The 25,967-nt window shown below is 52.1% G+C and overlaps 1 protein-coding gene across 9 annotated transcripts in view; it reads right to left on the bottom strand.

The window, feature by feature from the left end:
- VAV1 (vav guanine nucleotide exchange factor 1) overlaps positions 1 to 25,967 on the bottom strand; it is a 49,594-nt gene that overhangs the window by 16,467 nt on the left and 7,160 nt on the right. For 4 of the 9 annotated variants that reach the window (XM_043586389.1, XM_043586390.1, XM_043586391.1 and 1 more), the window contains 18 exons: positions 9,870 to 9,986; positions 9,284 to 9,342; positions 9,106 to 9,174; positions 7,799 to 7,910; positions 7,600 to 7,695; positions 6,557 to 6,625; positions 6,305 to 6,408; positions 5,631 to 5,730; positions 4,900 to 4,995; positions 4,630 to 4,698; positions 4,274 to 4,360; positions 4,078 to 4,163; positions 3,618 to 3,750; positions 3,189 to 3,298; positions 1,909 to 2,010; positions 1,570 to 1,667; positions 1,459 to 1,481; positions 1,241 to 1,286 (listed from right to left, as the gene is read on the bottom strand). In XM_043586389.1, the coding sequence (XP_043442324.1) occupies positions 1,241 to 1,286; positions 1,459 to 1,481; positions 1,570 to 1,667; positions 1,909 to 2,010; positions 3,189 to 3,298; positions 3,618 to 3,750; positions 4,078 to 4,163; positions 4,274 to 4,360; positions 4,630 to 4,698; positions 4,900 to 4,995; positions 5,631 to 5,730; positions 6,305 to 6,408; positions 6,557 to 6,625; positions 7,600 to 7,695; positions 7,799 to 7,910; positions 9,106 to 9,174; positions 9,284 to 9,342; positions 9,870 to 9,986 (1,576 nt within the window). Of the gene's footprint in view, positions 1 to 1,240; positions 1,287 to 1,458; positions 1,482 to 1,569; positions 1,668 to 1,908; positions 2,011 to 3,188; positions 3,299 to 3,617; positions 3,751 to 4,077; positions 4,164 to 4,273; positions 4,361 to 4,629; positions 4,699 to 4,899; positions 4,996 to 5,630; positions 5,731 to 6,304; positions 6,409 to 6,556; positions 6,626 to 7,599; positions 7,911 to 9,105; positions 9,175 to 9,283; positions 9,343 to 9,869; positions 9,987 to 25,967 lie in introns of all 9 variants that reach the window. The other 5 variants (XM_043586394.1, XM_043586395.1, XM_043586396.1 and 2 more) reach the window with 2 other exon arrangements.

The following is a 25,967-nucleotide window of genomic DNA, read 5'->3' as shown; positions in this document are numbered from 1 at the left end:
AACTCACAAACTGTGAGATCATGTCCTGAGCCAAAATCAAGAGTCGGACACTTAACCAACTAAGCCACCCAGGCACCCCTACACACACACACACACACACACACACACACACACATAAATATTTCCCTCTATTGAGGACATCTGGGTTGTTTCTGGTTTTTGACAAATAAAGCTGACATACACTTTTGTATAAAACGGATTATACAACACACATAAATCTACGTATAATTATATATACGTTCTTCTTATTGAATCATTTGTTTCTAATTTTTTATTATTTCAAATAAAGCTGATATATCTATAGCTATCTATAGACACAGATTATAGATATCTATAGATCTTTGTACATTGACATCTATATATGAATATACATAGACACGGATAGATAGATATGAAATCTGAGCCTTCACACTGACTCTGTATTATTATGAGCAAAGGTTTTACTTCCTCAGCCACACCAAACTGTTCTCACATGTTTAATGCTGCCTGGCTTCCCTGCCTCCCAGCCTTTGCGCATGCCATTCCCTCTGCCTGGAACACCCCTGCCCTCCTCCTCACCTGCCTAACCCTCTCATCCATCAAATGTCTGCCTAAATGTCTCCTCCTCTGAGAAGGCTTCCCTGAGGGCTCAGATCTGTCAAGTCCCCCAGGTTCTATGTTCCAGAGAACCTTCTAGTCCGCCCACTACAAGGTAATGTCTTAAAATTCTCTCCCTCATCACTGGTCTCAGAGCTTCTGGAGGATGAGAGGCCCCAGATGTGACCCCGTATACAGTAGATATTGAACACAAGACACCCATCACTGCTGTGATGCCACAAAATTCGTCAACATAGGAATGAGTCCAGCCTTTCCCCCACCCCTGCCATTGGGCTAAAATGAATCTGTGCCCTCCACTTCCCCATCCTCGAGTGGAGGGCACTCTGCTGAAACTATAGATCATGATAAGATTCTGCGGAGCCTCCGAGCTGTCGGCACAGAGCCCAACGCGGGGCTCGAACCCACCAACCGCGAGATCATGACCTGAGCCGAAGTCGGACGCTCAACCGACTGAGCCACCCGGGGGGCCCCCAGTTGGTTATCTTTAAATTCCTTTCGGGTTTCTAGGACTGCAACCAATGGCTCACAGCTTTACAAGCAGGCCCTTATGTGATCGTTAATATAACTGTTGAGATCTGGGGCAGAGACCAGGCTTCCTCCTGCCCCACACGACGCCCACCCCCACCCCCCCCCCCAGACTCACCCAGGTCATTCCGCTTTTTGTCCTGAGGTCGGCGATGTGGCTTATCCTGGAGGGAGACAGCGAAACTGCAAGTGTGGCTCCCCAGGCCCAGCCTGGGGCCCCCTCAGCTCCTATGTGAGCACCCAGCAAAGGGCCATGCCCACTGCTGGGGTCTCCTGGGTCACCCTTCCTTATCCCCCATGATGTCTCATACAGAGAAAGGAGAATGGGGGTCTTACCTTCTTCATAGTTCCTGAAAAATCTATGGGGGCGGGGGGGAAGGAAATAGTTAGCATGGAAATCCCCCCCACAGGACCAAGCCCACCTGCCCCAGTCTCTCCCACTGGTACCTTGCCCATGTCGGCCACATGGAGGGACCCTTCCCAGACACTCCTTGTGTGCAGGTGCCCGGCACCGATGACAACGGTAACCCTGATAGAAAGTGCCTCTGGGATGCCAAGGGGAGATTAAGGGACGTCAGTGATGTTGACTGGACACAGCCGATCATTTTGCCAACAACGTGAAGGGTGCCCTTGGGTTCTCTTCAGGGCAAGAGAGAGATGCAGAAGCGGAAGCCCAAGGGAGAGCCTCCCACCTCCCAACCCAGGGGACAGACAGCCAGAGAAGCCCCTCTGAGGGGGACGAGCTGACCGCACCCAGGCCCCAGGCCCATCCCCCCAGACCCCTACCTCAGCAGCATCTGGCAAGCCTTGCACGACGTGGTCTCCTCAAAGGAGAACATTTGGAAGTCGTGCCCATTGGCAGTAGCGTTCTCAGGGTAGATGTTGGAGCTGGAGAGGGGAGAGAATTCCCCGTGACGGAACAGCATTCAGCCACACAAGGGAATGAAGGACCAACACGTGCTGCCCTTTGGACGTATCGGGGCAGCCATACATAAACCAGAAGCCATGTCTCCAGCCCTCCACTGCTGGGCATGTGGGTGGAGACAGAGAGCAGACCGGTGGTTGCCAGGGGCTGGGAGCAGGGGAACTGGGGACTGAGTACTACATGGGTGCAGGGTTTCCTTTTGGGGGGATGAAAATGTTTTGGAACTTAGAGGTGGTGGTTACACAATATCGTGAGGCACTAAATGCCATTGAATCATACACTTTAAAATAGCGAAATTTTGGGGCGCCTGGGTGGCGCAGTCGGTTAAGCGTCCGACTTCAGCCAGGTCACGATCTCGCGGTCCGTGAGTTCGAGCCCCGCGTCGGGCTCTGGGCTGATGGCTCAGAGCCTGGAGCCTGTTTCCAATTCTGTGTCTCCCTCTCTCTCTGCCCCTCCCCCGTTCATGCTCTGTCTCTCTCTGTCCCAAAAATAAATAAACGTTGAAAAAAAAATTTTTTTAAAAATAAAATTAAATAGCAAAATTTTTGTTACGTGAGCTTCATCTCAAGAAGACGAAGAAAGGGAGCCTGGGGGGCTCAGTCAGGTTAGCATCCGACTCTTGATTTCGGCTCAGGTCACGATCTCACCGTTTGTGAGACTGAGCCCCTCTTCGGGCTCTGTGCTGACAGTGCAGAGCCTGCTTGGGATTCTCTCTCTCCTTCTCTCTCTCTCTGCCCCTCCCTCACACACACACACACACACACACACACACACACACACACACTCTTGCTCTCTCTCTCTCTCAAAATAAATAAAACAAACAATAAGAAGAAAAAGAGGAAGGAGGAGGAGAGGAAAGGGAAGGGGAAGGAGGGAGAGGAGTGGGAGGAGGGGGAGAGGGAGGAAGGGGAGGAGGAGAAGAAAAAGAAGAAAAAGGAGTTCAGGCTGGCGGCTGAAGCTCACACACAGAACACTGACATTCTGAGGATGCAGACAGCATTAAAAGCCTATGCTTCCCATTTCGCAGATGGGGAAGCTGAGGTTCAGAGTGGCCCTACGCAACAGAGCACAATTGCCTCTCAGCCCCTGTCCACTGCAGAGTCCTCTGAGGACAGGGGGTGGGGGAGGAGGGGGGTCTCACATGGCCATCTCGAACTGCTCCAGCCACTTCTTCTTCAGTTCTCGTGTCTTAAAGAACAGCTCATAGCCCTGGGAACCTTGGTCCTCGATCAGGAGAAACATGTGAGTCCACTGCAGGGAACAGGGTTCAGAATGAAGACACCCAGTCTGCAGAGGATGGGACCACACACCCTCTTCACCCCTACCCCTGTGGGGAGGAAAGGGTCAGCCTCGTAACAGCCTCTCTGCCCCTCGGAGAAACTGGGCGCGGGCACCCTTGTGAGGGTCTGCCTGGGAGAACCAAACATACGTGCACAAATCTAAGACCACGCGTGTCTTACACACACACACACACACACACACACACACACACACGGGCATTCTAAAGCTCGAGTGCAGAGCCTCAGCTCTCCCAGCATTGGGGACCCCAGCTCTGGCTTCGGAGCCCCACCTTCTTGTTTTCTCGCTCTCCAGAGGAATCATCTCGAACCTGGAAGCTTTGCAGATCCACAACATTCTTGAGGTCGTAGGAGTCCCCTCGGCGCTTGCAGATGAGCAGAGCTTTGTCGAGCAGGAAGGCGTACCTGAGAGCAACTTGGGTCAGGGGCCTCCGTCTGCCTCCCCTCGGCCAGCTCCTCCCCACCAGCTCCACCTTCCTGGCCCCACCCGGCTGTCCGTCTAGGACTCCCGCCCTTCTCCTCCTCTGTGGCCAGCTTGGCAGGACTGGCCTACCCATCCTGACCTCGGCCATAAGGTCCTTCCGGGTCCCAGCACCTGCTGGTCTTGGCTCCACCCACACGTCCACGCTGGTCCCGCCCCGCCCGCCCACCTAGGCCCCACCCCCTGGTGTAACTGGAAATCCCTTCCCGCCTCTGCTCCGGCGCTTTCCTGCATCTGTTGGCTCTGCTTACCGGTCCATCTTGGAGCGCCTCTCCACTGAGGTGATCTTGAGCTCCCCATCGATCTTGGGCCGGCCATAGTGGGCCAGAGACTGGTCCTACGCAGCAGGAAGGGGGTCTGGCAAGGGGCCGCCCAGGGGGAGGCCAAACACCCTCCCACCCCACCCCCGCGGCCACACCCCTGGCCCGTCCTGCCCTGCCCCCTCACCAGGTTCTCGATGGACAGTTGGAAATTGGTGATCTGCCGTAACGTCTCGTTGTCCCGCTTGACCTCATTCACACACTGTGCCAGGTCCTGGGGGTGGGGCAGGGGTGAGCCTGGGCCCCCCACCCTGGCCAATCCCCTCTCTGGTTGGGTGTAGGGGGTCAGCCCCCACCAGGGGCTGGCAGGAGGCGTAAAAAGGGCATCCCCGCATGTACTGTCCCCAAGCGAGACGCTAGGAATCACTCACTGGTCACATGGGCGTGTGGTCATTGATGAGAGGAGGGGTTGCCCATGGGTGTGACCGCGTTCCCCGGGCTGCACTGCCTCCAACGTGTAACCGCCTGTGTGTGACCACTCACCCTCATGGCGTCCAGGGCCTGCCTCAAGTTCTCCTTCTCCATCACGTCCTGCGTGTGTTTGACCAGCTCCTGCACAGCCCATGGAGACAGACATCACCTGGGCCTGCCCTCTCCTCTTGGGGACCCTCCAGACAAGCCTGGCCTGCCAGCTTCCTCCTTCCTCCCAGAGAGTGCCAGGCCCCAGCCCTGGGAAGACAGCTCTGCCCCCACGCCTATGACACAAAGAGGGAGACAAACCAAGCCCTTGCCTGGGGGCCCCCACTTGTGCACCTGGAGAAGGAGGTGATACTTGAGCACCCGCTGCATGGGCACCATCAGCAGGTCCCGCAAGGTGAACCTCCCGTTGTTTGCTCGCTGAGAACATTCCTGGGGGGGTCAGAGAAAGAGATGAGCACGATGAGGTGGAGACAGGTGTGGATTTTTCTAGAACCTGAAGCATCATCGGGGAAATAGTGAAGGAAGAATTTCCTGGAAGGCTGGCAAACACTGCCTGAGGCAGGATTCCAGGAGCTGAGTGGAGCTGGGGAGGGAGCGGGGGACAGGACTGCAGGGTCCCCACAGTGGAGACCGACGAGGCCGGATGGACGGTGCATGCAGGTGGCCCGTCCTCATTTCTGCCCTGTAGATACACTGGTTCCGGGGCAGGGGAGGGGGGGTGCTCAGCCCAGGATCGGGGCTCGGGGTGAGGTGGGGCTCAGCCCAGACGTGGGGCACAGCCAAGGCTGGGACTCAGCGCAGGCTGGACTGGGGGTTAGCCTGGAGTCAGAGCTGAGTTCGGGGTCAGGACTGAGTCCAGAGTCGGGGTTCAGCGGGGGTCAGGGCTCAGGGCTCCCGCCCACCTCTTCCTGCTCCCTTTCTCCCACTCAGCTGGTCAGTACCTCCCACCCCAAACCCTGGCTGGGCTGCGGTGGAAAGTAGCACCACCAGCTCTGTCTCCTCCCCACTGCCCCTGGGGCCTGGGAAGGGGTAAGAGAGCCCCCCAGATGGCGCCCGGGCCCCACCTCCAGCTTCATTTGCACATCCTCCCGGGCGGCGGCCACATGGTCCAGGTGCTTGCTGGCTGACTCCACCTGGCTGCAGTAGCGGCCGTAGACGAGGAACCTGAGGGAAGGACAGGTGGCCGGGTAATGGTGGCCCGCACCATGGTCAGGCAAATCTGGGTGTCAGTCCAGGCCCGCCTCTTCCCAGATGGTCTGAGCCTCGGTCTCCCCATCTGTAAAATGGTCATGACAATGGCACCTCCCACATGGAGCCACTGAAGCATCGGAGGGAGATGATGCATAAGACACGCTTAGCACTCGGTATATTGTCTCCTCAATGTTCACTCATCTAACAAGCACTTACGGAGCACCTACTGTGTGCCAGGCCCTGTGCCAAGCTCTTTAGGCATCCGTTTATTTCATCCTCACCCTGGGAGGTACATTCTGCGCCACGCTGATTTTACAGATGTGGCAGCAGATGCTCAGAGAGGTTCAGTGAGTCTACAGTGCCACACAGCCCGGCAGAGGCAGAGCTGGGAACTGACCTACAAGTGGGCAGTCCCTTCCCTTGCCCGTGAGCAGAGAGGGAACAGCCCTGCCTGTCCGGTAGCCTCTGAGGGCAAGGTCGTCCAAATGCCCGGCGCGGGCAGGACGGGGTGACTTCCGGGGGTCTGGGCTGGCCGGCTGGGTCTCACCTCTCCTTGTATTTGATGAACACCTGGTAGAGGGTGGGCGCACCTGGGGTGCCCAGGACTTCCTTCATCTCCTTTAGGAAGAGAGTGTGCACACGAAGCAGGTCCTACTCGGAGGAAGGAGTGGGGGCTGGGGTTCAGGAGGCCCACCCTGCAGTGCTCAACTCCCAGCCCCCACCCTCCAGGCACAGGTGGAGCCAGCAGGTCGTCCCCACTGGACAGACGCCCGGGAGGGCTGGGGACCGGCCAGCTCACCTCGATGTTGATGAAGATAATCTCAATGTCTTGGGGTTTGAGGAACCGTTGCAGGGGCTTCATGAAATGCTGCAGGAGCGGGGAGAGCAGGATGAAGGGGGCAGGACCCCTCCGTCCAGCCCAGGCCCAGGGAGCCGGGGACAAGGAGACAGAGTCAGAGACCAACAGAAAGAGAGGCTGAGAGACAGAGATGCACAACGGCCACCCAAACACCTGTTCACGGCTGTTCACGCCAGCGTTATTCGCAACGGTCGAAAAGGAGGGACGAACCCGAACGTCCAGCGATGGGTGAACGGATAACAAGATGGGGTCCACCCACCCACCAGAATGTCGCTCAGCCACGAAGAGGAGTGACACTGGCACACGTGGACGGACCCCGAACACACGATGCTCGGTGAGAGAACCGGACACAGAGGGCCATGTCGTGTGGGATGCCACGTGTGTGAAATGCCCAGAACAGACACATCCACGGAGACAGAAAGTAGGTTAGCGGTTTCCAGGGGCTGCAGAAGGACGGGGGCGTAGGGGTGATGGCTAAGGGGTACGGGGTTTCTTTGGGGGGGATGACGAAAACGTTCTAAAATTAAACAGTGGCGACGGTCGCACAACCTTGTGACTACACCAAAAACCACTGAATTGTCTATGTAAAGGGGTGAATTGTATGGTATGTTGAGCTCATCTCGATAAAGCTGTTGAAAAAGCAATGGCCAAAGGGAAGAAAATAGAAGGTCGGAGAGACAGTAATAGACACAGGTGGACAGAGGTGAGGACACAGGAAAAGATACAGACAGGGATAGAGGGACACCCAGGGAAAGGGAGACCGAGGAAGAAGGAAGGAGAGACCGATCAAGACAGGAGATGGCATGAAAGAGAAAACCAGCGGCAGAGAGAGAGAAGAAACAAAACAATGGGGACACAGAGGCCCGCTTGGGACACACGGGCTTCTTCGCACGGCCCAGAGGCCGCCGCTCGCGCCGGGGGACGCGCACCTGCCCGCCCAGCTCCCGCGCATGCGCCCCCGGGGCTGGGTGGGAGCCCCGCACCTGTTGGATGGATCCCAGCGTGTCCGTGTACTTCTCCTCCGTCTGCTGGATCTCCCGCAGGCAGCAACACCGCTTGTCATACTCTGTCATCTTGGGCTGAGAGTGGGGAGCACAGGTCGGTGTTGGGGGGCCCGGGGCTGCGCGCCCCCCTCCCCCCCCCCCATGAGGCCTCCCAGACGCCACGCTCCGCCCCACGCACCGGCATGGGCACCGGCTCCGCGGAGCGCATGAGGTCTTCGTAGATCTCATCACCCTCCGCCTCCTCGTTCTCCACACAGTCATACAGGTCCTCATCCTCTTCCACCGTGTCGCTGCGGGGTGTGGGGTCAGCTAGGGCCACCGGAGCCCCCAGGCCAGGGACCCCTCAGACTCCTCCCAGATCAAACTCGTGTCCCCTCAGGCCCCCCAGGGCAGGGTCATCTTCCCTCCAACCCCCCAGGACAGGGCCATGTCCCCTCAGAACCCCAGGGCAGGGCCATGTCCCCTCAGACCCCCCCAGGGCAGGGCCATGTCCCCTCCGACCCCTCCAGGGCAGGGCCATGTCCCCTCAGAACCCCAGGGCAGGACCATATCCCCTCAGACCCCTCCCAGATCAAACTCGTGTCCCCTCAGGCCCCCCAAGGCAGGGCCATGTCCCCTCAGACCCCTCCCAGATCAAACTTGTGTCCCCTTAGGCCCCCCAAGGCAGGGCCATGTCCCCTCCGACCCCCCAGGGCAGGGCCATGTCCCCTCCGACCCCCCAGGGCAGGGCCATGTCCCCTCCGACCCCTCCAGGGCAGGGCCATGTCCCCTCAGACCCCCCAGGACAGGGCCATGTCCCCTCCGACCCCCAGGGCAGGGCCATGTCCCCTCAGACCCCCCCCCCCAGGGCAGGGCCATGTCCCCTCAGACCCGCCCCCCCAGGGCAGAACCCTGTCCCCTCAGACCCCCCAGGGCAGGGCCATGTCCCCTCCAACCCCCAGGGCAGGGCCATGTCCCCTCAGACCCCCCCCCCAGGGCAGGGCCATGTCCCCTCAGACCCCCCAGGGCAGGGCCATGTCCCCTCCGACCCCCCAGGGCAGGGCCACATCCCCTCAGACCCCCAGGGCAGAACCATATCCCCTCAGACTCCTCCCAGATCAAACTCGTGCCCCTCAGACCCCCCAGGGCAGGGCCACGTCCCCTCAGACCCCCAGGGCAGAACCATGTCCCCTCAGACCCCCCAGGGCAGGGCCATGTCCCCTCAGAACCCCAGGGCAGGACCATGTCCCCTCAGACCCCTCCCAGATCAAACTCGTGTCCCCTCAGGCCCCCCAAGGCAGGGCCATGTCCCCTCCGACCCCCCAAGGCAGGGCCATGTCCCCTCTGACCCCCCCAGGGCAGGGCCATGTCCCCTCCGACCCCTCCAGGGCAGGGCCATGTCCCCTCCGACCCCTCCAGGGCAGGGCCATGTCCCCTCTGACCCCCCAGGGCAGGGCCATGTCCCCTCCGACCCCCCAGGACAGGGTGGTGGTCCCAGACACTCACTCGATCTGGTCAGACAGGCCACTGTAGATGTCTTCATCACCCACGGTCTCCTCCTCAGTGGGGAAGGGCCTGACGGAGCCAGGATGGGTGAGCCAGAGGCCTGGGGGCCAGGGACGGGGACTTGCAGGAGGGGTAGGACTGGGTCAGCCCAAGGATGCCGGCTCAAATGGTTACTCACATGATCCCCTTATTCTGGGCAATCGGGGTCCAGGACAGAGCAGACAGGGTGTAGATGACCTGTGACAAGGGCCATGGGCCACTCAGTAAGCCCCTTGCCCACCCACGTGCCAGAACACAGGCTCAGGCTCCAACCCCCGAGGCTAGACGATCACAGTTAGACTCCATGCCCCTGGGAGCTAATTCAGGGTTTTCTCCCCCTTCCCACTCCTCTGGGCGAGCAGATCAGGGTTCCCTTAACTGAGCACCCACCACTCGATCCCCTAACTCTATGCAATCGTCATAACCACTCAGAAAGGATAGGATGATATTATTCCTGTGTTACAAAGGAGGCACCTAGGGCTCAGAGAGGCATGGCCACAGATCTGAGGTCATACAACCAGTTAGCAAAGCAGGGACTAGAACCCAGTTGTGCATACCCCAAGCCAACCCCTTTGCATCTGGTGTATGGCCTGGCCTGACTTCTCTGTCCTTCCCCCCAACAGCACTTAGATTTCCCAGTGTAAATAAATATTCATGGAAACGAACGGAAATCCAATCTTCCACCTCTCTGTGCCCAGCTCGCGGGACGTTCAGCACCAGCTTACCTTCCCAAAATCCTGGACATCAAAGAGGTCAAAGGCCTCGAAGAGTTCACTCCGCTTGAGGCCAAACTTCTCACAGCAGGTAGACAAGAAGGTACGTATGTTCTTAAGGCACAGGAACTGTGAGGAGAGACAGAAATGGGGGTGGAGGGAACATAACAGGACAGGGGAGACGCTGAACCCTAGGCAGTCTGACTTGGGAACGGGCATGGAAGGGGGAAAAGAAGGCACAGCCTCCCTCTCACACCCTCTTCTGATAAAGATAAGTGTACCTGAAGCTTGATCTACCCCTGAAATCTTTTTTTATTGAGGCCAAATTCACATAACATAAAGGTAACCATTAACTGATAACAAAATGTATTCCGTACCTACAGTGGAATATTACACAGCCAGAAAAAGGAGGGAAATTTTGATTTATGCTACAACATGGATGAATTTGGAAAACACTATGCTCAGTGAAATAAGCCAGACACAGAAGGATAAGCCAGAACAGTGATTATATGATTCCACTTACATGAGGTCCCTAGAGTAGGCAAATTAATAGAGACAAAAGGTAGACGGTGGGAGCCAGGGTTGGAGGAGGGAATGGGGGGTTAGTGTTTAATGGGGACAGAGTTTCTGTTGGGGAAGAGGAACAGTTTTGGGTACCGTGGTAATGCTTACACAGCACTGTGAATGGGTTTAATGCTACTGAATTGTACGCTTACAAATGGTTAAAATGATAAGTATTCTTTTATTTATATATTCTCCAGTTTATATAAATTTGTATTTATAGTTATCAAATATATTTGTATCACTCTATTTATGTATATAATATTGTGTATCTTTTACCATAATAAAAAAACCTAACCATTAACCACTTTAATTTTTTGAAGTTTATTTATTTTTTGGGGGGGGAGGGCAGGGGCAGAGAGAGAAGGGGAGAGAAAATCCCAAGCAGGCTCCACACTGTGAGCACAGAGCCCAAAGTGGGGCTCAAACTCACAAACCACGAGATCATGACCTGAGCCGAAGCTGGATGCTTAACCAACTGAGCCACCCAGGCGCCCCCCAACCATTAGCCATATTAAAATGTACACTTCGGTGACAGTTAGCATATTTGCAATGTCATGCAATGATCAATTCATCTAGTTCCAAGACACTTTTCTCAGCCCACAAAGAAACCCTGTGCCCATTAAGCAGTCACCTGTCATTCTGCACTCTCTTCCTTCTCGCTGGGAACCAGTGTCTGTTTTCTGTCCCTACGTATTCACCTATGTCCATAACTGATAAGTGGATAAACAAAAGGAGGCATATCCATACAATGGAATATTATAAAGCCATACAAAGTAGCAAAGTACTGATACATGCTACAAAATGGATAACCCTCAAAACTGTGATGCCCAGTGAAAGTGGCCAGGCACAAAAGGTCACATGTTGTATGGCCCCATTTATAGGAAACATCTCTGAAGGTTGCAATTTCATGAGTCAACACGTTCCTTTCCTGTTTAAATCAGTCTGGGTTGGGTTGTAGTGACTTGTAACCAGAAGATATAAACTGATGTAGCAGTCAGACCTACAGGATGTCCCTCTGGGTTTGGGGAATTTGGTTCTTTTGTTGCCTTATGTCAACTCACCCAGATGCCCCAATGGGCTCTAAGGTCCCTAGATCCTACAGAGTCCGAACCAAATTTCTTGACCACGGTTTTATCTCACTGCCTTGCAGGAGCACCTACCATGTGCCCAATCCCAGCTCTCTCTCTATACATATATATTTAATATGTATATATAGTATTGTATACATTAAAGGTATACTATGTGATGATATGATATGCATATTCATAGTGAAATGATTGCTACAGTCCAGCAAATTAACATCGCATCTCCTCACACAGTCACCGTTGTGTGTGGCTCAGCACACCTGAAATCTACTCTCTTAGCATTTTTCCAGTGCTCGAGACAGTATTATTCAGGACGGCAGCTACATCATGCCCATACATTAGATCCCTAGACCGACTCATCCTACCTAACTGCGATTTTGGATGCTTGGACCACCGTCTCCCCATTTTTCTCATCCCCCCCACCCAGTGCCTACTAAGCTTCTACTCTCTGCTTCTATGAGTTTGACTTTCTCTCTCTCTCTCTCTTCCTCCTTTCACCCCTCCCTCTTCCCCTCTCTCATATTCTTTCTCTCTCTCTCTCTCTCGGAATTCTTGCAACAATCCTGCAAGTAATGTTATAGCCTCATTTTATAGAGAAGGACACTGAGGCACGGCCAGCCAGCCAGAAAGCAAACCCAGGCAGTGTCACTGCAAGCATTCTGCCAGAGCAACATAATTGCTGCATCCACAGTATACCCAACCCATTATCTATGTAACATGAACTTTAAATAAACCTTAACTGAAATAAATGTATTTAAGAAGAGAACCTTACACCCTACTATCAAAAAAACAAACAAAAAAAAAAACCAAAAAAAAAAAAACAACCCTAGGATCATTTGCTATGAAAAGAAGCCAGTGTAAAATCAATGTGATGTAAACAATGTTACTAAGTGCCAGCTGGATATTCTGTTGCCTACCCAAGGCTTGTTCTCTCTCTGTTCAAAAGAGATTAGCAACAGTAAGAGATGCCTAAAAAAACAGCAATTCAACATCCATTTGTGATAAAGAGAGAGAGAAAAGGGGAAAAAATGACTCTTGGTGAAGTAGGAATGGAAAGGAATTTCTGTAACCTGATAAAGAGAGCATCTTCAAAAAATCTTAAACCAGGGCGCCTGGGTGGCTCAGTTGGTTGAGCAACCGACTTTGGCTCAGGTCATGATCTTGCGGTCTGTGGGTTCCAGCCCCCTGTCGGGCTCTGTGCTGACAGCTCAGAGCCTGGAACCTGCTTTGGATTCTGTGTCTCCCTCTCTCTCTGCCCCTCCCCCGCTCATGCTCTGTCTCTCTCTGTCTCAAAAATAAATAAAAACATTAAAAAAAATTTTTTTTTTAATCTTAAACCTCTGTTTTAAATAAAAAGCAAAACATTGTATTTAATGGTGGAAATGTTGAAAAGATTCCCTGGCATTTGAAATCAAAACTAATCAGGGCTGTTCCCATTACCATTTCTAGGCAACACTGCGTTGAAGATCTTAGCCTGCACTACAAGACAAAGCTAAAGAAAAAAAGGAAGGAAGCCAGGGAGGGAGGAAGGGAAGGAAGGAAGGAAGGAAGGAAGGAAGGAAGGAAGGAAGGAAGGAAGGAAGGAGGGAGGGGAGGAGGGAGGAAGGGAAGGATGGGAGGAAGGAAGGAAGGAGGGAGGAAGGGAAGGATGGGAAGAAGGAAGGAGGGAAGGGGGAGGGAAGGAGGGAGGAAGGGAAGGATGGGAGGAAGGAAGGAAGGAGGGAGGAAGGGAAGGATGGGAAGAAGGAAGGAAGGAAGGAAGGGCATTCTGCTGAAGGTGCCACCAATACAGAAAGCCCAAAAGAATACAGATAAATAACCAGAATCAATACAGTAACTTAACAATGCTAGTGAATACACAATCAACACACAAAGTTTACTGTGTGATGGTACATTAGCAAAAATTAATCATAAAATGTTATTTTTTTAAGAAAACATTCACAAAATTCTAGAATAAGCAAAACTAATCTACGGTGATAGAAATCAGATCAGTGGTTGCTTCTGGGGTGGGGAGGGTGGCGGAGATTGACTCAGAAAGGCCACAAGGGATGGAAATGCTCAGTGTCCTGATAAGGGTGTGGGTTGCACAAGTGTATACATTTGCTAGAACTGATTGAATGGTAAACTTGAAGAACTGAGATTTCACTGTGTGAAAATGGCACTTCGATTTTAAAAGGATACCATTTACCGTAGCCTAAAAATTGTGAAACAAACATACAAAAAAGCTAGTGATGAGTAACAAATCTAACAAAAAGAAGTGAAAAACTCTTTTATGAAGAAAATTAAAATTGTATTGAAAAATATGAAGGAAGATCTGTACAAGTAGAGTGAAATATATACTAATCCTTGTCCAGAGAGACTCAACATTTAAAATTGTTCAGCCTTCTCAAAAATTGAGCCATAGACCCAATGCAGTGTCAGTTAAAATCTCAAGCTGCTTTTTCATGGAGCTTGGTGCAGGAATCCTAAAATGCATATGGAAAAGCACAGTCACAAATAGCCAAGACAAGTCAAGCCGAGGGGAGAAATAAACTGCGACTACTCACATCAAGACTCAGCATACAGCTACAGTAATTAAGACAATGTAACAACAGCAGTCAGCCTCCAAGATGGCCCCCAAATGGCCCACAGATCCCAGGACTTGTGTCATTTTTGTAACTGCCTCTCTCACGATTAGCCCTGTGTGACTAACAAAGTATGCTGGAAGTAACAATACGTGACTTTTCAAGGCTGGGTAACAAAAGGCATTACAGCTCCCACTTTGGCCTCTTGGATCACGGACCGGCCGCCATGTTGAGACCACTCAGTCAGCCCTATGGAGGGGTCCCAGGGGAGAGGAACTTGGAGGTTCCGTGTGGCTGAATCACCTAGGAAGCAGACCCTGCAGCCACAGTTGAGCCTTCAGATGACTGCAGCCTCATGAGAAACCCACACACGTGCCTCGGTGAAACAGCACTGCCTGTGTGAGGCAGTCCCTGCCTCCTGGAGCCCCCAGCCCTTCCAGGGAGGCACCCTGGATTGAGAAAGTAGCCTCTTCCAAAGCTGGGATGAAGAGTTTGGCACGCATAGGTTTGTTCGATCCTCCCGACAATGTTGCTACTGAGGTCTAGGAGGCATGCTCTAACCCCATCTGTCCTTCCGGTTGTTCGAGCCCAAAATGTTGGGGTCACCTTGGCTCCGCTGTTTCTCTCTCATCCACTTCCAATCCATCAGCAAATCCTGTTGGTTCCGCCTTCCAAATACAGCCAGAATCCCGCCCCTTCTCTGCACCTGCCTGGCCCAAACCACCATTATCGTTCGCCTGCTTTATTGCAATGGCCTCCTTATTGTATCCTTGCTTCTGCCCTTGGACCCATATCATTTATTTTCAAATATTGTCACAATCTTCCCAAGACTCCCACCCTACCCAGATGCCAACCACAAGGCCCCACACGACCTGCCCCATCCCCTCCCCACCTTCCCCTCCTCCCTCCCTCCTCCTCACTCTCTCTGCTCCAGCCATACAGGCCTCCTTGCTGTCCCTCCAACATGCCGTGCACAGTAGTGCCCCAGGACCTTTGCACAGGCTGTTCCCTCTGATCAGAATGTCCATCTCCAGTTAACACAGTGCCTCCCTTCCCTGTCTCTTTCAGGCCTTTGATGAAATGTCACTTCTCAATGAGACCTTCCCAGTCACTCTACTTAAAACTGCACCCCCCCCCACACACACACACACCTAGCACTCTCCATCTTCTCCTCTGCCTTGTGTTTTTTCTGGGGCACGGTGTATTTCTCTTATTTATTTTGTTATTGTCAGTCTGTCCCCCTTCACACACTAGAACATCCACTAGGAGAGGATTCTCAGTATAGTTTGTTCACTGCTGTGGCCTCAACACCTAGTACAACGCCTGGTACCCGGGAGATGCTCAACAAAAGTTGGGGAATGCGTGAATCCATATTTTATAGATGGGACACCTGAGCCTCAGTGAGGATGTATCACTTGCCTGAGGCCACACAGGAAGGAATGAAAAGCCAGATACAAGTTCTCGGAGCCCAGAGGCCATGCCCCTAACCACTGTACCACTGCACCTCTTTGAACCACACCAGGCTGCCTCCTGATGCCACGAAAGAGGTTCGGCACATGACAGGAACCACATGTAACACTCTCCTGCCCAGCAGCCTTTGCACGGCGGTAGGCTGACTCCAGACAGGGCTCTCAAGTCACCAGGGGCAACAGAGCACTTGGCCTCATCTGGCCAGAGGGAGGAAGTTCCCTCCTGACCTCAGGGAGATCAGCTGAGCCTTGAGACTTCTTCCCCCCAGTCATGTGACATCTCAAGGGGCGAAAGGGGCTATGACTCATCGGCCCTCCTGGATGGGGTAGGCCCAGCTGAAAAACGGGGGGCTCCCTCAGACAGCAGGAATGACTGAGGTTAGACCACCACAAGGACTTTTCGGTAACCCAAAGCGTGGGAGAAGGTGGCAAAGGACAGGAGGCCTTTTAACCAAAGGTAGGAGGGGCGTGTGAATACATTTCCTCCCCGTTGGTGAGGCGAACCCCTCAGCCCCCCTCCCCCTTCCACCAGAATATCGGAGAGCTGGGCTGGCATCTTGCCCATATGCAAATCAGCACCCAGACACTTCCCCTTTGCCTGCGGGCCCCTCACCACCCGTGCCCAAGACAAAGAAAGAGCCACAGAGTTTGGTTAGCTTGCCACCCTCCTCCAGGGAACCAGTGTGCAGGGACGGAGGCCCCATTTGGTGGCTGGGGGCAGGGAGCAGGAGAGGGACCCACAGCTGAGCACAAATGCCGCAATCCGCTCCCCCACCCCCAGCCCAGCCCAGGGAGCCACCGGAAACAGGAAATGCCTGTTACCAGGGCTTGCTCAGGGAGACAGAGGAGGGGGGGGGGGGGGCCTCCATGTTCAGCCCTGAAGCCCCTTAATCTTGGGACTGCAAGACTTCATCTTGCAGACCAGAGAGGCTAGGCATGCTGTGCACTCTTTTTTGAAGCCTGGAAGCAGGGGTGCAGAGCATCACCTCCTCATCCTGGCCTTCAAAACCTACCCCCCACGCCAGCCTGTCTCTCTTCTCTCTCCTCCCCTCTCACCCCAGCACACACTCAGCTTCTCAGTGCCTGTCAAGGGGGTCAGAGAGACATGGTTCGACTCCCAGCCTGGCGGCTGCCCGCTGAAGAAACTTGGGTGGGTCACTGCACCAACTTGGGGGGGTCCTCATCTTCACTCTGGGCATGAAAATACCAACTGAATCTCCACTCCAGCACCTGGCCCAACAGCCAGGCTCATTCATTCATTCATCCATTCAGCAAGCATGTACTGAGTGCCTACTGTGTGCCAAGGCCTGGGACCCGGTGGTGGCCAACACAGACCGAACCCCGTCTCTACAGAGCTCACAGTCTAGTGGGGAGACAGACACTGAACAGACAGCGACATGACACCGTTAACAGCGGTGGTGAGTGAGCACGGGAACCAGCACAGGGAGCCACGGGAGGGATCTGGTGAAACGGCAGAGGTGTCTGATAAAGCCAAGGACCGAGGGGTGGCCAAGAGGGAGGAGCAGAGCTCCAGGCGACCCTCACACCCCGGGGGCTGGGATGTCAAACGGTGCCACCAAGTTGGAAGGATGGCTTGGCAGTTTCTTAAAAGGTTGGACATTGCACCTACTACGCGATGCATTCTCCCCACCCCCCCGGCGTCTACACAGAGAAATGAAAGCAAACGTTCACAGCAACCATACCAGTGGTAGCCAAAACATGGCCCCCCAAAGTGTCCATCGACGGGAGAAAGGATTAGCAAAGTGGGGGGGCGTCTGTGTGCTGGAATACTACTCAGGAATAAGGCAGGAAGGACTGATGCACACAGCACTACGATAAATCGCAAAAGAAGGTGCCGAGTGAAAGAAGCAGACTACCCCCCCCCCCCCCCCCCCCCCCCCCCCCCCCCGCCCCAGGTGGCTCAGCCAGTGAACTCTCAGACTCTTGATTTCTGCTCAGGTCGGGATCTCACGGTTTGTGAGTTCAAGCCCCACGTCGGGCTCCACACTAACAGCACGGAACGTGCTTGGGATCCTCTCTCTCCCTCTCCCTGCCCCTTGCCTGCTCATGCTCTCTCTCTCTCCCTCTAAATACATATATAAACTGCATTTAATTTATAGAATTTATAAAATATATACAATAATATATAAATATATTTTAAAAAAAAAGAAGTAAACCAAAAGGGTACATAACATATGATCAGATGACGTCACAGGAGAGAACACTCTAATTTTGCAACCACCCCTTCATTGATTCAACAAATATTTATTGGGCATCACCTAGGCCCCAGGTACTGATTCCAGTGCTGGGGATACAGCTGTGAACAAAAGGGACACACACCCCTGCCCGTGCGAGGCTGACGCTCTGGTAGAAGGAAACACACACAACCAGAGTGTTACACGAATACATATGTGGAGGGGGGGAGGTATTAAGGAAGAAAACTAAGTGGGATTAAAGGGATGGAAAATGCCAGGAGGGGGTGCAGTTTTAAATAAGGAGGTCTGGGAGGCTTCGCTGAGAATGTGATGTCGGTGCAAAGCCTTGAAGGATGGAATGATCCAGGTGGGTGCCTGCCTGCAGAGGGACAAGCCAGGACGAAAGCCCTGAGGCAGGATGCTGCCTGGTGCATAGGAAGAAGAGGTCAGAGGCCACTACGGCTGGAGCAGAATGAGAAAGGGGGAGTGGGAGGGAGTGAACAAAGGGCAGTATCAGGTGCTGATCTGCCAAAACTGGAGAGCAAAACTGTGCCATCAAAATGGGGCAGGTGCTTGTCCCCCAAGCACCCCACCCTTTGGCCATATCTCTGAGTCCTTGAGAGGGAAGCACAAATGATTGATGCCTTTCCCCCAATTCCCCCAGTCCCATGCCCCAACATAGAGCACACTGAAGGGAACAGCCGCACATCTCTTGGGGTGCTGGATGCTGTCCTCAGGTGGGGATCATTCCGAGCCCCCAGGACAAACAGGCACAAGACAGACAACCCCAGGTGGATTTCTGGCAACACACTATCCGCTGAGTAGCCATGAAGGTGCTGTGGTGTTCCACCAGGCCTGGAGGTGACTTGGAGGAAGCCGGGGACATAATGACGGCAGGAAGATCTCTGATGGGTTGTCTAGAGGAAGGCTGATGAGCTGTGTGCTGGTGGAGAATCCTAAGAAAGGAGATCTGGGTTTGATCTACGATTGAGCTGAACTCCAAAACCACCAGAGCCATTAGAGCTAAAAAGGACCCTGCCTTGCAAATTAAAACCGCTGCGTTTCGCCTGTTCTCAGGCAAATAGCAGTAGCAGCTGCTCCCGTTGAGATAATACACTGAGCTCAAAGAGGCAGTCACTATGAGGACCGTTGGCCTGCTTGCTCTCAGAGCCATTCCCTGCCTGCCATTTGCTCTACTCTGTAGCAAAGGGAACTACATTTCCCAGGCTCCTTTGCACCCTGGCTTCCAGGTAGGCTTAGCCAATGGGATGCCCAGGCAGGAAGTCAGAGGGCGGGAGAAAGAGAAACCAGGTTATTTCTCCCTCTCTTGCTGTGCCTCTTCACGGCAACAAATATGTCTCCTTCCTGGTCTCAGCTCCCTGATGATAATAGCTCTTGAGCAACGTCCTGGATCCCCTGCATGGTTCTGGCCTCTGGATCCTAGTCACGTCACCTCTTCTACTGTTTCTCTAGCCTAGTGGCCACTCTCTGGGTTGCCTCAGTATTCCCCATCTGTCTGCTCAGCTCCCCCATCATCCATGAGCCATTCCCTGAATTAAATCCTCTCTGAAAGATCTAAGATGATTTCTGCTTTCCTGACTAAACCCTGACTGAGAAAACCAGAAATGTGAAGCCAAGACTATCTTCTAAGGTTCATATGTCCCTTCAAAGAGGCAATATTCATAGAGTGCTTATGGTGGTCACAGGTTTGGGGTTTCAAATCCCAACATAGCCACTTGTTAACTTGGGCAACTCACTTAAACTTTCCATGTTTCCATGTCCTCATCTGTGAGACTAGGGTTAATAATCAGTAACAGATTGTGCTTTCCCAAGATGGCCACAAACATTATCACCCATGCAGCAAGCTCTTCTGCAGTGTGATTTGTCACACCACCCTCAGGGGGTGGAGTCTGATTCCCCGGCCCTGGAATCCAGGCAGGTTTTGGTGACTGCAGCAAAGCGACACTACGTGGTCTCCAAGTAGGTCAGCGGCTTCCACCTTGTGAAACACTTGGTCTCTCCGCACTCCTTCTCAAAACCCAGTCACCATGTTGTGAGGGAGCCCAAGCCACACAGAGAGCCCGCATGCCAGTGCTCCAGGCACCAGCCCCAGCTGAGCTCAGCCTTGAGTCACCCCAGCCCAGACTGTGAGTGAAGGGTACTCCAGCTGATTCCAGCCCTCAGACATTCAAGGCTTCTCATCGTGGGGCTGACAAACCATCATCTCCACACTCCATTTGAATTCCTGACTCACAGAATCTGTGGGAATTCTAAAATAGTTGTCCTACGTCATCAAGTTTGGGGTGCTCCGATTCACAGAAGAGGTAACCTGAACGTAATGGCACCTACTCCATGGGTTTGCTGTGAAAACCAAAGGAGGCAATAAGTTTTACGTACTTTGGACAACACTTGCACATAGTAAGGGCTCCATGCATCGGACCTGTTTCTATTGTTGTTATTTATTATACTTTCCAACACTATTCCCGTCCACTTCAGTAAAACTGTTCTTTTCCAAGTACCAACACCTCACTGTACTCAGGTGGGGATCATTCTGAGTACACTTTCCTCTTTTGGCCTCTGGATACTACATCCTTCTGGCTTTCCTCCCTCCTGAGTCACTGGCTCTCTTCTGACTCCTTGGCTGCTTCTTCCTCCTCTCCCTGACCTCTCCATGCTGCTGCACCCTGGGACTCAGACCCCTTTCCTTCTCTCTCTCTCTCTCTCCCCCTCCTCCCTCTCCAGATGATCTCATCCACCCGAATGAGTTTGTTTACCAATCACAATAGGTTCTGCTTGAGGCATGTGACAACTTTACAACCATTATGCTCACTTAATTCTTGTGACAGACCTATAAGGCATGGGCTATCATGACCCCCATTTGAAAAGTGGGGAGACTGAGTCACGGAAAGTTTCAGTAGGTCATCCAAGATCCCACAGTCAGGACTGGAACTCAGACCCCCATGCAGCTAGAGTCCTTGCCCCTCAAACTGGGTTTCTCAGCCTCAGCATGATTGATATTTCAGTGTCTGTCCTGGGATTATAGGACAGTTAGGATATCAGCAGCACCCTTGTTCTTTACCCACTAGATGCCAGGAGCACACAACTCCCTCCAGTAGTGACAACCAAAAATATCTTCAGGCATTGCCAAATGTCCCCTGGGAGGACAGAGCTACTCCCCACCGCACTAACCATTAGGCTATGCCGCCTTCCTTCTCCATGGTAACTCAGCCCCATCAGAACTCCTCAGAACCTGGCTCTCCCCAGCCTTCCAATCTTAGCAGACAATGTCCCCATTTGGGCAGGTTCCTAAGTTATAAGCTTAGACAATATCTTACCTCCTTTCGTTCACTTCTACGCCTCCCCCATCTGGACCATCAGAAACTCTGATTGGCACAACCACCAAAATGGGAGCCCATCCATTAGTCCCAAGTCCTAGTCCATGGCACCATCACATCCCTGTGGGACACCTCCATCGACTCCCTCTGCCCATGTCCCCTCACTTCCATTTCTATCACCCTTACAGCCTGGTCCCCCACAGAGCAGCTAGTAGGACCCCGTCAACCTACCAGTCTGCTTAAACCCTCCAAGGACTTCCCATCACGTTTAATTTTGCACACGTACCCACAGCCAGGCGAGTGAAGTGCCTTCCTCCCCAATCTTATTCCCAGCTCTCTCCCTTCATTGTTCACCTTCCTTCAGACCCTCCTCGCGACAGGGCCTTTGCACAGCATTTGCCCCCCCCTCCCCCCATTCTTCCCAGAACTAGCTCCTTATCCTACAGCTTTCAGCTTGTCTTGACCACCCTCCAGAAGCATGACCCTTTCCTCTTCTCCAACTTGACCCCTGGCCTATTTTGTCTGCAGCACTTACTGTCATATTTTGTTGATTTTCTTGTTTACTGTCTATAGTGGGTTGAATGGTGGCCCTCCCCAAAAGATGTGACATCAGATGCGTAGAACCTATGAATGTGACATTATCCAGGAAAAAAATAATAATAAAAGGACTTTGCAAAATGTAGTTAAGGATCTTGAGATCATGAGATCATCCTGGATTACTGGGGAGGGGGGCACTAAATCCTCCAACAAGTGTCCATACACAAGACACACAGAGGAGACCCACAGATACACAGATGCAGGGGAGACAACCTTGTGAAGACAGAGTGACACAGCCAGGAGCCAAGCAACGCCTGGAGCCACCAGAAGCTGGAAGAGGCAAGGAACTGTTTGCCCCCAAGAGGCTCCAGAAGGAGCTTGACCCTGCCCACACCTTGATTTCAGACCTCTTAATCTCCAGAACCATGAGACAATATTTTTCTGTTATTTTAACCCACCCAGTTTGTGATCCTTTATTAGGGCAGCCACAGGAAACAAGTACACTACCCTTCTCCCCCACAAGGCCATGAACTCCGGAGAGCAGTGAGTGTGTCTGTTGTGTCCTGTCCCATAAGCCCTGCGCTCAGCACAACGCCTGTGGCTGATACTAAAATAAATGATTATTCTAACTCAAAGAAGCTCACAATCTCTTCTTTACTGTCCTCAGACAGTAATTGTTCATGCACCTCTCTTTGGACCCTCCCCAAGACAGGAAGCTCACTCCCTCCAAAACAGAGTTTCTGTTTTGGACACTTTGACATTGCACATTGTCTGCAGACACTTTGTTGTCACAACTGCAGGGGAGAGGGTGCTACATGGGGTGGGTGGAGGTCAGGGATGCCTCCAAACATCCTGCAATGCACAAGGCAGCCCTCAGGACACAGAAAGATGCAGCTTCCAATGTCAACGGTGAAGATCTGTGCTGAAGTTAGTACTTGAAGCCAATATAAACGTGGGGGGCCTCCTGACATCTACTCCCCACTTCCTCTGCCAGCGGACCCTCGGTGTCCCCTGTGGAACCATGCCCCCTCCTCCTAATCTTGCTCCTTTGGGTGGGGACCCCTCCTCCCCAGCTGCTGGAATGGGTGTGTGACTTCAACCCAGCCAATCAGAACACTGTATTCTACCAACTGCAACAATTGGTTTGGAACAGACACGTGACACACACACCCCCGCCCCCGCAAAGAAATCACATCCAATGAAGCATAGACTGGGCTTCAGTGGCCATTTTCCACTGCACACAGAACTGCAGGCAATACGCTTGGAGCAGCTGGGCATCCTTGCCCACCACGATGAGGGGAAAGAATGGCCGAGAATGCAGGAAAACACTCAAAAGACAGCAGAGCCAAGAGATGGGGGCGGGGAGGGGTTCCTGAGACTGTCAGAGCCTCTGGATCAAGCTGGACCTGAAGACGTTTTCTCCCAAGCTTTTCACTTATGGGAGCTAATGAATCCGATGTTTTACTAAGCCAGTTTCAGTGGGGTTTTCTGTCACAAGGTCTAAAACTCTTGGTTAAAATTTCTGCAGACTGAGCTCAGAATTTCCTCAAATTTCAAACTTCTCTGACTGAACATCCCTTATTTCTTCCCCAGGGGACCTGACCCCCAAGTTCCTCCTAAAGTCCAGGTCTCAGAACACCATCCCTGCTATCAAAGGTCGACAGTTCATCTCTGCATTGTGGTGAGGTCTTTAGGAGCTCAGCTATGCCCACCCAACACAGCCTCAGGTTCTGCCCACTTCCTGGCCATTAGTGTTAACAAGGGAGACAAACAGAACTCATTTTGGCTCCTCAAATATGCCCCAACCTCCCACACTCAATCAGCATGTCTCCTCTTCCAGGAGGCTTACCCTGATTGCTTCCGGGGGTTTCCTCCTCTCTGCACCCACAATGCCCTGGGCTCCACCCACCCATCATGGACTGTGCTCCGCTCCTTTGTAACTGCCCATTGCCTGGTCTACTTCAAAGAGCTGCATGAGGGTCTGTGTCTCGTTCATCATGGAATTCTCTATCGTCCTGCACATGGCCTAATAAAAGGAAATGTCTATGACGTGGGTGGTGTCATCGTTATTATTACCAGCATCATCATCATTTTTCCCATTTTATAGATGAGAAAACCAAAGGCAGAAGAGGCCTTGACACTTGCCCAAAGTCACATAACTAGGAACTAGTAGAAGCTGGACTGATCCCAAGCAATCCATACTTAACCACTGCTAAACCACTACCACTAACCAATAATAAGTAAGCACTCAACAAATGCCCATTATATCAGGGATCAATTGGAAAACTCTGTAAAGAGACAGATAGTAAATTTTTTTTTGGCTTCGTGTCTTTGTCATGACTAGTCATATCATGAAATCAGCCCCAGACAAAACGTCCATAGATGTGTGATTTGTTGTGTCAATTAAATTTTGTTTCTGAAATGAGGCAGCCACCTGATAAGTGATAGTTTGTTGTTCCTGTATTAAAGGGACAATGAATAGATGGATGAAGTGAATAGTCAGTAAATATTTACTGAGCACCTACTACGTGCCAGGTGCTGTTCTAGGCACAGGGACACAGCTGTGAACCAAACAGACAAAAAGCCTTTCCCTGACATCCAGTGGGGGGAAGTGGATAATAAACAAACAAGTAAAATCTATGTAAGTCAGAGGGCGGTAAGTGCTATGGAAAAAAATAAAACAAGAGAAAAAACAGACATGCAAAGGCCCTGAGACTGGATGGGGCTTGGTGGGTTCTGGGAACAGCAAGGAGGCTCTTGTGGCTGGAATAGAGTGAGGAAAGAAAGTCATGAAGGGTGACATTTCCCAGTACTAGACCCAGAAGGAGGTCAGTACACAGAATAACACGTTAGAAGAGAAGGCACAATACCAAATGTTGACGCTCCCAGACTTCCAGCCCCATCAGCCGTAGTAGATATTTTCAGAGAAGATCTTCTGGTCAACCCAACCCAACCTACTTTGCTGCAATTTTCTCCCACCCAGGCTTCCCCATCCCTAGCTGGATCCCTCCCCTGTGGCTTTGGTTCAGGCCCTCCTTATTCCTTTTCCCACCATGGACTCCTCCAAGCCAACCCCTCCAGACCTGCATCTCTGAAGGCAGCGAGGCATCACTCCGGGGTTCTACGACATTGACTTTTCTATGTCCACCCAACCCATTTCCTATCCTCCCTGGCTCCCAGCCAGACCATTTTCAGCCTCTCTTGCAGTTGGAGGGGGCCATGTGATGGAGTTCTGGCCAATGGAACAAGAATGGAGACGACAGCACCACTTCTGGGCCTGGCCCATGACAGCCTCTCATGGGTTCCCTCCTCACACTCCTCTCCCCTACCTTCTGGGATAGAGATGGCTCCAAGGGCTTTAGGGAGAGAAGGGCCATGGGATGGGGAGAGCCCAGGTGCTACAGGGACTTTGTAAAGAAGTGCCACCCTCTTAAGCTCCCAGTTGACCCAAACTGGATTGTGATGTGAGCAAGAAGTAAACTGTTATTGCCACCCAAGTGAATAGTTTGTTACAGCTGACTTACACCACATCGTACAGCCAACTCAGACTGACTGAAATCAAATTAACCAAAAGAGTGCCTCCACCATTTTAGCATTTGCTAAATTCAGCACATCAATCACATTAAAAAGGAATTTAACTTAACCCATCACATTTAAGGCTCACCCAAGCCTTAAAGGTGCTATTCACATCCCACTTTATAGATAAGACAACCAGGGCTCAGACAGGTTAAGCAACATTTTTTTTTTTCCTTCAAGATCACAAAGGTAGTAAGTACCTGACTTGAAATTCAAGCCAGCCTAATATGTAAAGAGTTTCTAAAAATCAATAAGAAAAAAAGGCAAACGGTCCCAGAAAGGGAAAAAAAAAAATAATGGGCAAATGAAATGAACAGATATTACTTTGCCGAGAGAAAATAGAAATAGCTCTTAGACAAAGGAAGAGGTTCAACCTCACTCAGAATAAGAGAAATGTAAATTGATCTATAGTGAGCTTTATCACCCATTAAGTTGGCAAAGCTCCAAAAGCTTGACAAGAGAACTGTCTGTGGCAAGATGAAGGACAGTAAGCACTCTTATGCTTTGCTAGTGGTAATGTAATTAGAACAGTCCACAGGGGACCAATCCCATGTGGAGAACAACTTGGCCACATCTGCCAGAAACACTAAGGCTCACACACTTTGGGCCAGCAAGTCCTTCTGAGAACGCCTGCCATGAATACACTTGCTCATGTGTATGGCAGGAATAGTAAGATTTCTATGTAGCCAGGGACTTTTCTACGTTCTTTAGAGTAATCCATTACCTGTCACAACGATGCTTAAAGATAGGGATTTATTATCCCCATTTTGCAGATGAGGAAACTG

The sequence above is a fragment of the Prionailurus bengalensis genome, chromosome A2 (genome assembly GCF_016509475.1).
Source record: "Prionailurus bengalensis isolate Pbe53 chromosome A2, Fcat_Pben_1.1_paternal_pri, whole genome shotgun sequence".
Lineage (NCBI taxonomy): Eukaryota > Metazoa > Chordata > Mammalia > Carnivora > Felidae > Prionailurus > Prionailurus bengalensis.
The sequence above is the reverse complement of the archived record's forward strand: the minus strand, read 5'-3'. Positions and strand labels throughout refer to the sequence as shown.